This window comes from Clupea harengus, chromosome 25, assembly GCF_900700415.2.
Source record: "Clupea harengus chromosome 25, Ch_v2.0.2, whole genome shotgun sequence".
In the NCBI taxonomy this organism is placed as follows: domain Eukaryota; kingdom Metazoa; phylum Chordata; class Actinopteri; order Clupeiformes; family Clupeidae; genus Clupea; species Clupea harengus.
In genome coordinates this window covers 1,747,624-1,762,623 of record NC_045176.1, presented here as the reverse complement: position 1 = coordinate 1,762,623, position 15,000 = coordinate 1,747,624, and the positions used below count along the sequence as shown (strand labels likewise).

Here is a 15,000-nt window from a genome sequence, read left to right as displayed (position 1 = left end):
CCACAAGTGAGGACCCCTTGACTGCTATTTGAATCCCCAAGGCAACCACTGGAAGCAGTTAGTTTGTTATTGCTGTCATCTTCTTGTTTGACATCACAGGTGACCTCTTGGTTACTAGCAGTGGGGGCTTTGGGATTGTCCATGTTTTGGGTTTCTTGGCCATCTGTGCAGGCAGGACCTTGGTGGTCTTCCCTGTAGCCGCACTGAACACAGCAGTAGAGCTGACGGTGGTCCTGCTCGGAACAGCAGGTGCTGGACTCCTCCCCACAGTCACGGCACCACGCCATCATGAAAGGACGGTCCTCCTCCTCCTCCTCCTCTGAACCAGACTCCTTGTCAGACGTCTGCATGAATCCTTCAATACTTGGAGCCCACTCATCGTCACTGTCATTCCTTTTCCTCTTTGACTTCTGTTCCTCCTGTTCCTGTTCCTCCTCCTCCTCCTCTTCCTCCTCGGTCATCTCCTCCTCCATATCTATGTCAATGTCTTCACATGACCGTTCCACTGACTCCTCTTCTGCCTATATGAAACATACAGTGGTTTTAATCATCTGCCAATTTTCCAAAACATACTTTAATAGTCTTTAATAATACATACACTACTTTAATAGTCTTTAATAATACATACACAATACTCTTGCATTATTCAACACATCTACAGTCACAACACCTTAGTAACAATGTACAGCAACAATGTCTTTGGCTCACACACACACACACACACACACACACACACACACACATACAAACACACACACACACACACACCACTGTCAATGTACAGCAACAATGCCTTTGGCTCACACACACACTCACACACACACACACACACACACACCACACACACACACACACACACACACACACACACACACACACACACACACCACTGTCATGTATTCCTATCTCCACCCGGCCGACCTCAAGCAGATGGGTCCCCCCCTTATGTGCCGTGGTTCTGCTTAAGGTTCCTTCCTGACTAACAGGGAGGGGCTCTGTAAAGATAATTGTATTGTTCTGGCCCTATATAAATAAAATTGAATTGAATTGAATGTACAGCAACAATGTCTTTGGCTCGGACTACTAGTAACTAATAACTCCTAATAATCCAACTACTGAATATGTCATAAAGCATCACTATCATAAAGACAGGGGGTCGATCCTCACCCAGACGTCAGTCATAGATAACCAGCTCGTTTGAAAGAAGCACACACAAACAGAAGGGGCGACAGTGGTACAGGAGGTAGAGAAGTCGGTTAGTAATCAGAAGGTTGCTAGTTCGATTCCCTGTCGAAGCGTCCTTGAGCAAGACACTGAACCCCTAATTGCTCCTGATGTGCAGTGTGCCATCAGTGTTAATGTAAAATGTGTATACATCCTTGTAAGTCGCTTTGGATAAAAGCGTCTGCTAAATGACTAAATGTATAACAAAACAAACAAACCGAGCCAGCCCATTACCTGGTGACTGTCTGCTGGGTCTGTGAACAGGTGGTCTGGGGGATGGCTGGCCCACTCTCTGCGGTGGCGGCACGTCCAACACTGCTGCACCACGTGGAGGACGGGCCCGTCGCGGCGCGTGGTGATCCTGCACACCTGACTGCAGCACCCTAAGCACCTCTGGAACAGCTGCAGCAGGCTGGCAATCTGCACAACAGCCTCCGACACTAAGGTGTCCCTTCAGCAACACAATAGAGACGCGTGATGTAACAACAAGTTTGGTCCTGCACACCGGTGAAGTGGAGTGAGCAGGGATTCACACACACAGATATATCTTGAAACCGCCACATACTTAAATAACATAAAAAATATATATATATACAACGTTATTCCAGATTAAATTAAACTCTTAATTCGAGATTAAATTAAGCTCTTTGTGGTGGCCAATTACTCTGCTCGTTTATCTTTTTCAATAATTTTTAATCCAGAATTAAGTGTGCACAGGAACTCTGAGCTTATCATAGTTTATCTTTGTGGTCAAATTCCTTTCTGTTCCAAAACTAGCAAGCTAACTACCTAAAAGGCACTCAAAAACCTAGCAAACACCACCAACAGCCAACACACTAACTGTTTATGTCCTTTCACATGACCGTATGCTTTCAAAATGAATTTGAGGATGGTACCAAAACTAGTTGCCTATAGAACCATACCTCAGAAAGTGTCAAACTGTTGCATAGTGTAACTTTAATGCACACAGTTTAGGAAATCAGTAACTGATTTTAATGCAACAGTTATCTTAGCGCAAGTAATACTCACAGAAAAGAATCAACTTACCTGTTCAGCATTAAGGAAGAGTCACTCTTGGTCTCTGTAAGGGTAAATATAATGTTCTAAATTTAGTACTAAGGCCAACTAAACCATTTATATAAATGCGTCTGATACATTTTCACTCTGGTAGGATTTTATATGTGAACCATGCCTGAAAATAGCATGCTTCTTATTGTATCGCTTTAGCATCCTTACATAAACACACTCTCTCTCTCTCACACACACACACACACACACACACACACACACACACGCACGCACACGCTGCATCCTTACATAAATATCCTGGCCTTCTCTGGGGTGTTGTTCAAATGTGTGTTCATTTATTTCATTGGTTTACCAGGTGCCCTCAAGGATCTCAATGCCAACTGCCATGGCACACAAATGAGAAATGTTTTTTTTTTAAAAAAGCATCTCAACCACACTGATGTGTTTTGTTAATGTGTTATTATCCACCTCCTGATACGTTTTAAGGTAATGTGGTAAGGGATGGCTTCTGAATGTTTAATAATTATAAGTGTGCACACACACATTGCAAACCACTGGAGACACAAATTGGAGACTGCTAAATGACTAAATGTAATGTAAATGAAATGTTTTTACCGTACCTCTCGATTCTCTCATTGTGATTTTTGCACCAGATGCCATAAAGTCCACACTCTCGTCAAGGGAAATGTGCGTCACTGCAGGAGTCTGAGTTGCTGGAACAGAAACACACACAAATGTGACACCAGCATGAGGCAGGAATCAAGTAAAACAGAATGAACTCTACTGTCCGAGAGGGGAAGACAGCATCAATACATCCATCTCTCTGTGTGTCTGATGTTAAGAATGGCCTACAAGCTGCTATACTTCTGATCAGAAAAATAATCGGATATTAAGTACGTTAATTTGCACTTCAAGTGTGTACTTGAAGTGTGCAAGTCTGAAAATGTGCTTCTATATCAGATACGCACACAGGTGTAGTTATCAAGTCATTACCATTGCATTACTGATCCATCAACGACTACAAACCTTTGCTTCGCACGGAGAGAAGCGTGTTCTTGGACAACTGCGTTCCAACCGATTTCCGTGGAGGATCACACTGACACGCCACGCTGCGCCTCTCCAGGGGCCAGGGTTGCATCTGGGGTTGGAAATAGAACTTCATGTCATTTATGACACCTTCTATAGAACTTCATGTCATTCATGACATCTTCTATAGTACTTCAGGTCATTCATGACACCTTCTATAGAACTTCATGTCATTCATGATACCTTCTATAGAACTTCATGTCATTCATGACACCTTCTATAGAACTTCATGTCATTCATGACACCTTCTATAGAACTTCATGTCATTCATGACACCTTCTATTGCTGGAGTCCCACTACTGTATAACTGCATAATAACATATCATGACTCGCTACGGAGAGACCACCTACCTTGTTGCTGTTGCCTATGAAGAGTGTTGGCAGTGCGTCCGCCTTGAGCGTTAAGCTGGGAGCCACACCTGACTGATTCTGCTGCCCGTTCATGAAGCAGTCAGCGGTGAAGTGTGCACTGCACGCGCTGCTTGAAGGGTTAACAGGGTGCTTCAGGCGCCCCACGAGGCAAGTCATCCACTGCTGCCGAAGCGCCGGGTCTGTGGGGAAACTCTGGAGCTGTGAGGTCCTGCTGCAACCTTGGACGACGCACACTTCTGATATCTGGCGATCAGTGTCCTGCTGAAGTCGAAGGCACACCACCTATTAGTTTTACACAAAGCAGAGACAAATTGCTTAACTTGTCTAGACATCAAAATACCACAAGGAACAAGGCTGTTGAGCGTGTACATTTGGAGAAATATGGATAGCGATTGACATGGTCATACGGTCTTGCAGTGCAAAGACAACCCAATGCTAGTGACGCGAGTATGTGTGATTATGTAACAAATACAGTGTGTAAGTAAGTTACTGGTTGTTAAAAGTGAGGGTTTCTGGTGTTTAAGTAAATGCACTTAACGCAAATCATTCAAATGTCACGAGTAAAACCCTAGCTGTAAAGTTAGATCACAGCCAGCAATGCTATGACAACAGTAATGGACCAAGCAGGGAATGTAGGACTTAACTCGTATAAATGTATGTTTAACTCAGTTACAGTGTGTAAACATTTTTTTTCATTAAATCGTTGCATTTGGTGACCTATGTCTTTAATAGTAACACGACATTCAAATACACTATACCTGCAATGTTTAAATCTCTTTCCTGATACAGGTGTATTTGTGACAAGGGTGAAAAAATGCCTACAGAGCCCAAGAATGTATGCTGCAGAGAGATACCACAGGTAGAATTAATTATTGGTGAATGGCATCGTAATTATGCAGTCATCATCTGTTTTATATTCCATGTCACTTACTCTTTCAAATATTCAAGATTACAAGAAGACTAGCTACTGCAGCTTCAGAATCAACCAGTGTGCATGGACGATCATCCTGGCCTCGAACCCATGTGCTTGAATGTGTTCTCACTACAGAATGCATTCAACATCTATAGAGCACACTATGGGCCTTGGGAAATCGAGCAGTAAGGTTTTTTTGTGCATACGAGTCATCAGTCATTCCTGTAATAACAATATGACAGGAAGAAAGTACAATGAATGACTGTTCCCTCGTAGTCTTCCCTTGCTTACTGCTCATCTGACTTGTGTCAATTGTTAACATGTTACATATCAAACACTGAAAGAACACACGACAATTTCTATAGACTTTTATTGTCATAAAGATTGATATATCTATACTCTATACTCCTGCTCCTCTATACTCCTGCTCTATACTCCTCCTCTATACTCCTGCTGCTCTATACTCCTCCTCTATACTCCTGCTCCTCTATACTCCTGCTCTATACTCCTCCTCCTCTATACTCCTGCTGCTCTATACTCCTCCTCTATACTCCTGCTGCTCTATACTCCACCTCTATACTCCTGCTCTATACTCCTCCTCCTCTATACTCCTGCTGCTCTATACTCCTGCTCTATACTCCTGCTCCTCTATACTCCACCTCTATACTCCTGCTCCTCTATACTCCTGCTCCTCTATGCTCCACTAGTGCATACTCCTGCTCTATACCCAATACTCCAGGTACTTATTGTCAGTATTTATTTCGGCCCAGGTCTGGCCAACATACGGTAAAACTGATCTGGCTTAGTGTCAGCTCGTGCCCCAGGCAAGATATGGCCCGGAAACGGCCAAATGTACTTGAGAAGAAACACAAATTCAAAACTCGTAATCTGTTTAAAAATACAAGGTACCTTTATTGACAATTGGTAACAAACACAACCTCAAACACTACAGCAAAGACAGTACAACAGCAAAGCAAAATGTGTTTAATTCATCAACTGATTCTGAACATATTTACAGACAAAATAATTGTATCGCCTTCTCAATCCGTTTTGCTCTAGCTCTCACTCACATACATACTAACATTCTCAGAGTAATTTCTGTATTTTTGAATACGTGTGTGTGTGGTGTGTGTGTGTGTGTGTGTGTGTTTGTATAGGTAGCTGGGCGGGTTGAGGGTAGGGGTGTGATATTGCTTTAAAGGATACATTTTGAATGTTAACAGGAGCTGTTGGGGGGGGGGGGGGGGGGGGGTTTATAATCATGTATGATCCATCCATGTCGTAGTTGGGCAATTGGTGCCTTGGAGTGACCAGAGGCCACATAAATGAGCCGTCTCCAGAGTGCACCAAACCAGAGGCCACATAAATGAGCCGTCTCCAGAGTGCACCAAACCAGAGGCCACATAAATGAGCCGTCTCCAGAGTGCACCAAACCAGAGGCCACATAAATGAGCCGTCTCCAGAGTGCACCAAAACCAGAGGCCACATAAATGAGCCTTCTCCAGAGTGCACCAAACCAGAGGCCACATAAATGAGCCGTCTCCAGAGTGCACCAAACCAGAGGCCACATAAATGAGCCGTCTCCAGAGTGCACCAAACCAGAGGCCACATAAATGAGCCGTCTCCAGAGTGCACCAAACCAGAGGCCACATAAATGAGCCGTCTCCAGAGTGCACCAAACGTCGGAATGTCAAAAATGTTGGCCTGAAACAGATTTAAAAGAAATCAAAACAACTGTGTGATGAAGGTAGCACTACTGATGAGCATGCCCTCTGACTGCCATGCCAATGAGTCTAGCTTTTTGCTAAAACTGTGTGTGTTAGACGGCTGGTCCCTAGTTTTTAATCTTCTTAGGTCCAAACATTTAGTACCATTAACTATCGAAATCGGTCCACTAGCCTATTGAGTTAAAACGCTGACATAACATGCAACTGCAAAAGGCTATTCAATCGAATATTATGAGGAACCCAGCATGTCAAAGTAAACTCTAGTTTTATCCACTGACAGGCTCGTAAATGTTATTATAAAGGTCGGACAACATAGAGAGTATAGCTACAGACGTACACGCTAACTGTAAAGCAACTGTAGGAAATGTTTGCACAGTCATTGCTTCATTTCTGGTTTTTTTCGGGTTCCTCACCGAGTGCCTGTAGTCAATTATTAAATTGAATTATTGAAAAAATATATATATTATGTTCATTGTACTTAAAGTTCAAAAAAGATACATTTATGAAAAAAGTCCAGAAGTTTCCCTGTAACTTGACTTGTTGGAGAATCCAAGGTATAATTATCAATGAATGATATGCTGGTTGATTGTTTGGGATATTTCTGTGATTTAGAAATGTACACTTATAATTTACATTGATGAAACACAAGTAAAATCTCACAAGTGTCAGTCACTTACCAGATGGTGTCCAAAGGAGACCTTTACACGGCGTCCTGGCTTCATATTGCTGATGACAGTCGGTCTATGGCTTTTCCATAGGTAGCAGGACGACAGTCACTTTACAGAAATGGGACTTGTATGGTATTGTGTCCGTCTGTCGCATAATATTGTATTACTGATGCCAAAGAGCAATGACATGATAAATGTCAGCCCCATGAGCGTCGAGTCACACACTTTAATACATCTTGCGTCTGACGCCGTCAGTAGCAGACTAAACAACTATCGGGCCGAGTAAAAAGCAATGTACTAACCATAAATTAAGCTTCAGTCCTACTACAGCATGTCGGACTTGGCTCATTCAAGAGCCACAGTACTTCTGCCGAAACGGACCTTAGGCGATAATGCTAACACTCATCAAAAATCAGGCCAATTGTGCTGGCTATCTAGGGTACTTCGCCTTAGAAGCCATTGTAATGTCCGGGGAGTTTCAAAGCCGATCCCGCGAACAGACAGGCAGTCATCAGGCAGGCAGGACTCGAAATAATACATGAGTAAATTAAATATACCGTTTTTTTTTTTAGAAACTTAGCTATCCGGTTAGCAGAAGCCTACTTTGGGTTGCGACTGTAACATTACAGCTTGTAATCATAAATCTACATCCACACTTGAACACTGTTCAACATCTAGTAATCGAAAAAAACATCGTTAAAAGTGGTCCTGCAGTTGATGAGCAAAACCATCATAACAATAACATTAGTTGGCAAGTTATCAACGAAGCTTACAGCTGAGCATTGGGTCTACGGCTTAGCTACAGCCAACTCCACACTGGTAGTAGCTAGCTTGTTTATTTTAAATATCGCACATCCACAAATATGAATGCTTATACTTACAGGTTGTGAGCCTGAAGCTCCACTTGGGCCACACAAAGTTGGAATTGCCCCGTCCTTTAGGAGTAAGAGCTGTGAAAATCCAGCATCGAACTGCGCACGGTTTTTGAAGCAGTCCTCCGTGAAGTGCCGGACACACAGTAAAATGTTCGGAACAGTGGAGGGAACATTAGTAAAAACGAAGTTCAACCACTGACTTCTCTGTTGTTCTACCTTTGGCAGAGCATACAAAGGAGATTTCCCCTCACAACGCAAAACACAGCGTCTCCTCGACATGGCTACAAAGCTAAACAACCTCTCCCCGGCGTACAGTAGTTGCTGTGTGAGGGCGTGCCAAGTATGCTGCCAGGATTGTGTTACGAGATTGCGTCATCTTTTACACAAAGGAAAGGGGCTTGAATTCCAAGCCTTTCAGGCAGCTGAGAAAATAGGTTTCTGTGGGAGTGAGTTACTCCCTCTGGTTGGCTTTTTTGTTACTTTGCAGACCGTTTACATGAACAAAAAGCTATATGACACGATAAAAGAAAGGGGGAAGCATAAAAGGCCATCTTTACATTGAGGAAACTTAATATATAAATTGTCCAGTGACGTTATAGGATGCAGGCATGCAACTTTGATACCGCGTCAGATGTTGCTACAGCAACAGATGGATTCCTGAGCTGACCCAAAGGCGACAGCGTTTGACAGGCGGTTTGCAGGTAGGCTAATATTATTAGCAAAGCAAAAATGCATTTCATGGTCCTACAGACCAGGCTTTGGGATAGCAGAGACGTTATTGGACCCAGAAATAATTGAACAGCTATCCACAGATTTTAAACGCTACTGTTAATGCTGTTGAAAGAATGAAAAATAACAACTTTTCACTAGGCTATAAACGTTATAAAGGACTTTGTCTATACCTCCCATCCCATTTGAACATACGTATGGATAGCTAGCCTACCTAGGATAACTGCCTACAGCTGAAGTGTAACCGTTGGAGTTAATTAAGATAAATACGAGTTCTAACTGGTATTACTTCTTCGTTTAAAATTAGGTTGAGAAAACTTGCCTGTGTTACTGGCACTGAGCACACCAGTAAAGTTGGGCAGAAACTTTTAGGTACTTTACCGAAAATGAATTTAAGCCCTACTCTTTCTACATTATGAGATCCCTAGGAAGCACACATACAGTGTTACCTTCCTTTATAGTCACGAACAAAAACACTTCCTCCTCCACCAACAGCTCGCTAGCTGTCAGCAATTCATAGCACCGTGATTGAAATATCTGTATCGAAAACATACTTGGGTCAAAAAGTTTCAAGCAAAACAACACCATTCCCTTCCTGTCTAAAACAGCCCTGTTCAGAGCTACCTGTTTTGAATCCCTGTTCCTTTAAATGCTAATGAGCCACTGCTCCTCCGTGGAAAGTAAAGTTTGGAGCTACCATAGCAACTGTTGAGCGTGTACTTTGGAACAGCGGTGCTCCCATAGCTACCGTTTTGAACCAGTCAGACCCTGAATAAGTTCGAGAATGTACGCGTCAACAGGATGTTTCTGTCGAAAGAGTCGAAAGTTAACTTCATGTCACTTCTTCTTTTTAACTTCATGTCACTTCCTTTTGTATGTTTGTATTTTAAGTTAATACACAGTCAAGCTGTAACGTTAAAGTTCGGTCACAACCAGCAATGCAATCTGACAACGGTAATGGGGGTTTACATAACTTTATGTAAACATTGTGTTCTCATTAAATCGTTGTATTTGGGGACAGTAACACAATATTCAGGTACAGTTTGGAGCTGGTTCAGTTTGGAAATGGTGCAGGTTCGCAAAGTTAGTAGCCTAGTTCTTATCCCATTGGTGAATAGGTTGGGATGTTTAAGCCAACCAAGAGCTGTGGGTGCTTCATACTGCAGCCAACCAATCAGATGCTCTAGAGCTGTGGGTGCTTCATACTGCGGCCAACCAATCAGACGCTCTAGAGCTGTGGGTGCTTCATACTGCGGCCAACCAATCAGACGCTCAAGAGCTGTGGGTGCTTCAGTTTTGGGGACGCCACATTGTCCACCTCTTTATTCATTTTTCTAATTGTCATAAATTAGGTGAGATATAGGTGGGGAATTGGCATGGGGGTGTCTGCCATAACGTGTGTAGGATGAGATATAGGAGGGGAATTGGCATGGGGTGTCTGCCATAACGTGTGTAGGATGAGATATAGGAGGGGAATTGGCATGGGGTGTCTGCCATAACGTGTGTAGGATGAGATATAGGAGGGGAATTGGCATGGGGGTGTCTGCCATAACATGTGTAGGATGAGATATACAGTAGGTGGGTCTACATGATGCTGAGCACTTTTGAGCGCTGAGGGCAAAGACTCACCTTTAGTCACTGTTGGGTTTCGCAGGTAGCCAGCACCTGTCTGACTCCGCCCATGGCAACCCGGATAGATCGACTCGCTCAACCTAAACCCGACCTCCTCCGATTCCCCGACAGGTAGGTGACCTCCCACACTGTAAAAAAAAAAAAAAAGTAGGCTAAACTTAAAAAAAAAGTCAACAAATTTCACTGGCTTTTTTGAGTTATGTCAACTTGACAGTTCAGAACTCAATTACTCAATTTTGCACCAACTTGAAATATCATTTTACCAATTCATCTTCAGGACTAATGCGGAGCAGGGAGAAAAAAAAAAAGTTTGGGGTTAAATTCATCTTTGTTATAGTTCATCCAAACTCAGACAGATTAACACAGATTTGTGTATTTATGTTCTCTTCCAGACGCTCTGTGTACTGGCTGGATAAACTTCCAGCAAAACGAAGTGGCACAGCGACCAACATCGGTGTGAAATAAGGCTTGAAATACATGCTATTCCGTTCCCTTGCCGTGTTCAGTTATAATAGTAATTCCATGCTATTCTGTTCCCTTGCCGTGTTCAGTTATAATAGTAATCTTGCTTGAAGGAAGGAAATTAAACGGATTCACTGATGCCTTATGAAATGATTGTTTGCACCTTTTTGTTTGTATTCCTTTTGAAAGGCTGATTGTTTTGATTGTTTTAATTGCGATATACACAGAGATGTTTTGATTGTTTTAATAGATAGATAGATAGATGGATACTTTATTAATTCCGAGGGAAATTTAGGATATATATAATTGCGATATACACAGAGTTGTTTTAATTGTGATATACACAGAGTTGTTTTGATTGTGATATACACAGAGTTGTCGCCACGGTGGTCCCAGCTAACAGAGAGCAAGCAAACCCACTCTGGTTTTATGCAAAGCAGGTACTTACACACACACACACACACACACACACACACACACACACACACACACACACACACACACACACACACACACACACACACACACACACACACACACACACAATTAGTTGCACAGTGAGATTGCCATTCTCCATTTCTGTTCCATATTTTGAACACGTACAGGAGAAAGAACATATATTTCCTGTCTAATTTCTTTACCAAATTCCTGAGTATTTAACATTTTACTTCAGTTATCCAAGTTCTACTTCTATTATCACATGCAGTGCAAGACTGCAAAATCACTAAAACTGCTAGTATTCCACTGCTAGTATTAACTGACATATATTGTAAGTCAGGGTGGGTCTTTCCCCTGATGTGGATCATCCATCTGTCCTCCTATTCCTCCTCCTCCTCTCTCTCTCTCCCTCTCTTTCTCCATCTCTCTCCTTCTTGTTCTCTCTCTCTTGTTCTCTACTCTGCAGGCGTTCTCCGAAGTGGCATGTGAGCATGGCTGCCCTGACGGCTTATCCATCAGACAGGGTCCGCTCTCTGGCCCTGCCACGCCTCCCTGCAGTTGGCTGGCAACAAGACCGCCCTCTACTGGCCACAGTGAGCACTGCAGCGTTCTGTCCTCATTTTTCAATGACCGATTTCTTGTATAGAGAATAGAGATGACACGCACTTATTGACAACGACGATAAAAAGTAAGGGGTTGTTCTCTTTCCCATTGAAAATCCCTTGAAAATTCTACCTTTGAACCTTTCATGAAGGTTATCTGTAGTATTCAGAGTAATTTACTCAGAGCCTATATTTCAGTGTCAGCTCTACAGCAGTGGTCTGGTTTGAGTGTCCTCTTAAAGGATTCTTTATGTTGGAGCCATTAAGTCATCTAGGTTACAGCTTATTTCCTGAGAGACTAATGTGTAGCATAGCAACATGACTTTACCTCAGGGCTGAGCAGCATCATTGCTGTTATGCAGAAGATGGTGAGATGCCCTCCTTCTTCTCCCCTCATTAAAACACAGGATATCCAGGTCCTGTCTGTTAAACTCAAATGTTACAGGCCATTCAAACAGGCCGTAGCTGTGCAGCATGCACGTGACGTATATGCTGATGTTAACACCTTTTTGACAACAATATAAAGTATATTTTATCTATTTTCTATCATGAAAACCACCTTTGTAATTGTGTCAGCACAGCTGAAACCCATTATCCTCTTTAATAAAGAAGGTCAATAGTCTTTCCTTGCATTGCAATTTACTAGCGTTCCCAAAGTTAAATTCTTGGTTCAATAATGATAATAAAATAAATAATTTTTATTGAAAAAAGTTTTGTGACATGCAGGCTGTTGCATGTATCAGTTTGCCATGAATCAAAAGATTTGATTGAAAGGTGTTTACTGTTAAAGAAGAGGGCAGATTGGATGTACTGTGTACCGTCATGCAAAACAAGGATAACGATTTCTCATAAGCAGCTGATTAAACACTGCGTGTTCATATCACAATGGAACAGAAATAACTGGAATATGTAATCAATGCAACTTGGGTGTTCGTTCTCCAGTGTAGGCCAGGGTTATACAAAGGGTCTACATGTGCCAACTTCATATCAGTGATAATAAAAAGAGATCCAAGTAGGCGCTCTAGAACAGTATGATGAACCAAGTAGGCGCTCTAGAACAGTATGATGAACCAAGTAGGTGCTCTAGAACAGTATGATGAGTAGGCGCTCTAGAACAGTATGATGATGAACCAAGTAGGCGCTCTAGAACAGAACCAAGTAGGCGCTCTAGAACAGTATGATGAACCAAGTAGGCGCTCTAGAACAGTATGATGAACCAAGTAGGCGCTCTAGAACAGCAGGATGAACCAACAGCACTCCTGTTTGAGAGGGGTAGGGAGTTGGCCGACGATGCCAAGTCTTCCCCCGTAGATCTTATTGTCCTAATCCAGACCCTTGTGTTTGCCTGCCCACCCAGCTGAGTGTTCTAATCCAGACCCTTGTGTTTGCCCACCCAGCTGAGTGTTCTAATCCAGACCCTTGTGTTTGCCCACCCAGCTGAGTGTTCTAATCCAGACCCTTGTGTTTGCCCACCCAGCTGAGTGTTCTAATCCAGACCCTTGTGTTTGCCTGCCCACCCAGCTGAGTGTTCTAATCCAGACCCTTGTGTTTGCCTGCCCACCCAGCTGAGTGTTCTAATCCAGACCCTTGTGTTTGCCCACCCAGCTGAGTGTTCTAATCCAGACCCTTGTGTTTGCCCACCCAGCTGAGTGTTCTAATCCAGACCCTTGTGTTTGCCTGCCCACCCAGCTGAGTGTTCTAATCCAGACCCTTGTGTTTGCCCACCCAGCTGAGTGTTCTAATCCAGACCCTTGTGTTTGCCCACCCAGCTGAGTGTTCTAATCCAGACCCTTGTGTTTGCCCACCCAGCTGAGGGCAGCGGTGCGGGCGGCAGAGGCCAGCCCGAGGGTCTGTCAGCTGGCACAGCCCAAGAGGGGCTCGCTACTGCACCGGTCCGACCACCCTGAAAATGGCAAGCGACCCACCTCTTCCTCTTCACGAATCTTCCTTCTGGCTGGTAAGACATTCATGTACTCATACACACACACACACACACACACAAATACACACACACATGCACATAAACTAACAAAAACACACACACACACAAGTACACAAACACACACATACACTAACAAAAACACACACACTGACTCACTTGCAAAACACACACAAACCTACCAACACACTCACAAAGACACATGCACACATGCCGCCCCCCCCCCCCCCCCCCCCTCCCCTGCTTAAACTGCAGATCCAGTCACGCACACCGCTCCACCCATGTAGCAGCTCTCTGGAGATTGATTGATTAGATGATGGAGATTGATTGATTGAATGCATGCTTTCTCCCCACACACACACACTCTGTCTGTCTGTCTGTCTGTCTGTTTCTCTCTCTGACCCCCCCCCCCCCCCCCCCCACACACACACACACACACACTCTGTCTGTCTGTCTGTCTGTCTGTCTCTCTCTCTGCCCCCCCCCCCACACACACTCTGTCTATCTGTCTCTCTCTCTGCCCCCCCCCACACACACACACACACACACTCTCTCTCTCTGCCCCCCCCCTCCACACACACACACACACACTCTCTCTCTCTCTCTGCCCCCCCCCCTCCTCCTCCTGTCTTAGCTGCTAAGGCTGACCACCCCCTGTACCTGCCTGACCCCCTCCCCTCCTCCTGTCTTAGCTGCTAAGACTGACCACCCCCTCTACCTGCCTGACCGTCCGGTCACCTGGCCTCTGTCAGCGGCGACGGGTGAGGCTGTGGCTTCTGAGCGTGTGCAGGTACGGACTCAGACTCACACACTTCACAAACAATACACCCTTCGTGTGTTTATACAGAGTCCAGGTTCACTAGATGGGAAACACACTAAGTGGCTCGGACCAAGTGCCGAAGGCCTTGAAGTTTCTTTAACACCTGATGCGCTCCTGAAGGTCACATCTAGAATATGAGGCACACATTGAGAAGCCAGTAGCGTGTAGAATATGAGGCACACATTGAGAAGCCAGTAGCGTGTAGAATATGAGGCACACATTGAGAAGCCAGTAGCGTGTAGAATATGAGGCACACATTGTTAAGCCAGTAGCGTGTAGAATATGAGACACACATTGGGAAGCCAGTAGCGTGTAGAATATGAGGCACACATTGAGAAGCCAGTAGCGTGTAGAATATGAGGCACACATTGAGAAGCCAGTAGCGTGTATCAAGGGCTCTCTGCAAGGGCACTGCTGTCATGGTCATGGTCACAGACAGCTAACAAGCCCCTAGTTCCACATCTCGGTAAGCCAAGTGATAAAT

The 15,000-nt window shown here is 44.0% G+C and overlaps 2 protein-coding genes across 5 annotated transcripts in view; one reads left to right on the top strand and one right to left on the bottom strand.

Annotated features, from left to right (window-relative positions):
- The window catches only part of LOC116219628 (zinc finger and SCAN domain-containing protein 2-like), a 9,510-nt gene extending 1,271 nt beyond the window's left edge, over positions 1–8,239 (bottom strand). Inside the window, exons 1-7 of one of the 3 annotated variants that reach the window (XM_031563247.2) lie at positions 7,901–8,239; positions 3,691–3,993; positions 3,280–3,391; positions 2,874–2,966; positions 2,272–2,305; positions 1,459–1,675; positions 1–521 (exon numbers count right to left, since the gene is read on the bottom strand). The exon at positions 1–521 is cut by the window's left edge and continues 1,271 nt beyond it. In XM_031563247.2, coding sequence (XP_031419107.2) covers positions 1–521; positions 1,459–1,675; positions 2,272–2,305; positions 2,874–2,966; positions 3,280–3,391; positions 3,691–3,993; positions 7,901–8,173 — 1,553 coding nt within the window. In that variant the 5' untranslated portion in view covers positions 8,174–8,239. The remainder of the gene's footprint in view (positions 522–1,458; positions 1,676–2,271; positions 2,306–2,873; positions 2,967–3,279; positions 3,392–3,690; positions 3,994–7,900) is intronic. The other 2 variants (XM_031563249.2, XM_031563250.2) reach the window with 2 other exon arrangements.
- A 65-nt stretch (positions 8,240–8,304) lies between these two features.
- Positions 8,305–15,000, top strand: part of theg (theg spermatid protein) — a 7,143-nt gene continuing 447 nt past the window's right edge. Inside the window, exons 1-7 of one of the 2 annotated variants that reach the window (XM_031563251.2) lie at positions 8,305–8,595; positions 10,278–10,366; positions 10,648–10,709; positions 11,091–11,157; positions 11,622–11,748; positions 13,567–13,714; positions 14,389–14,486. In XM_031563251.2, the coding sequence (XP_031419111.1) occupies positions 10,305–10,366; positions 10,648–10,709; positions 11,091–11,157; positions 11,622–11,748; positions 13,567–13,714; positions 14,389–14,486 (564 nt within the window). In that variant the 5' untranslated portion in view covers positions 8,305–8,595; positions 10,278–10,304. Of the gene's footprint in view, positions 8,596–9,741; positions 10,367–10,647; positions 10,710–11,090; positions 11,158–11,621; positions 11,749–13,566; positions 13,715–14,388; positions 14,487–15,000 lie in introns of those variants that run through there. The other variant, XM_042703764.1, reaches the window with a different exon arrangement.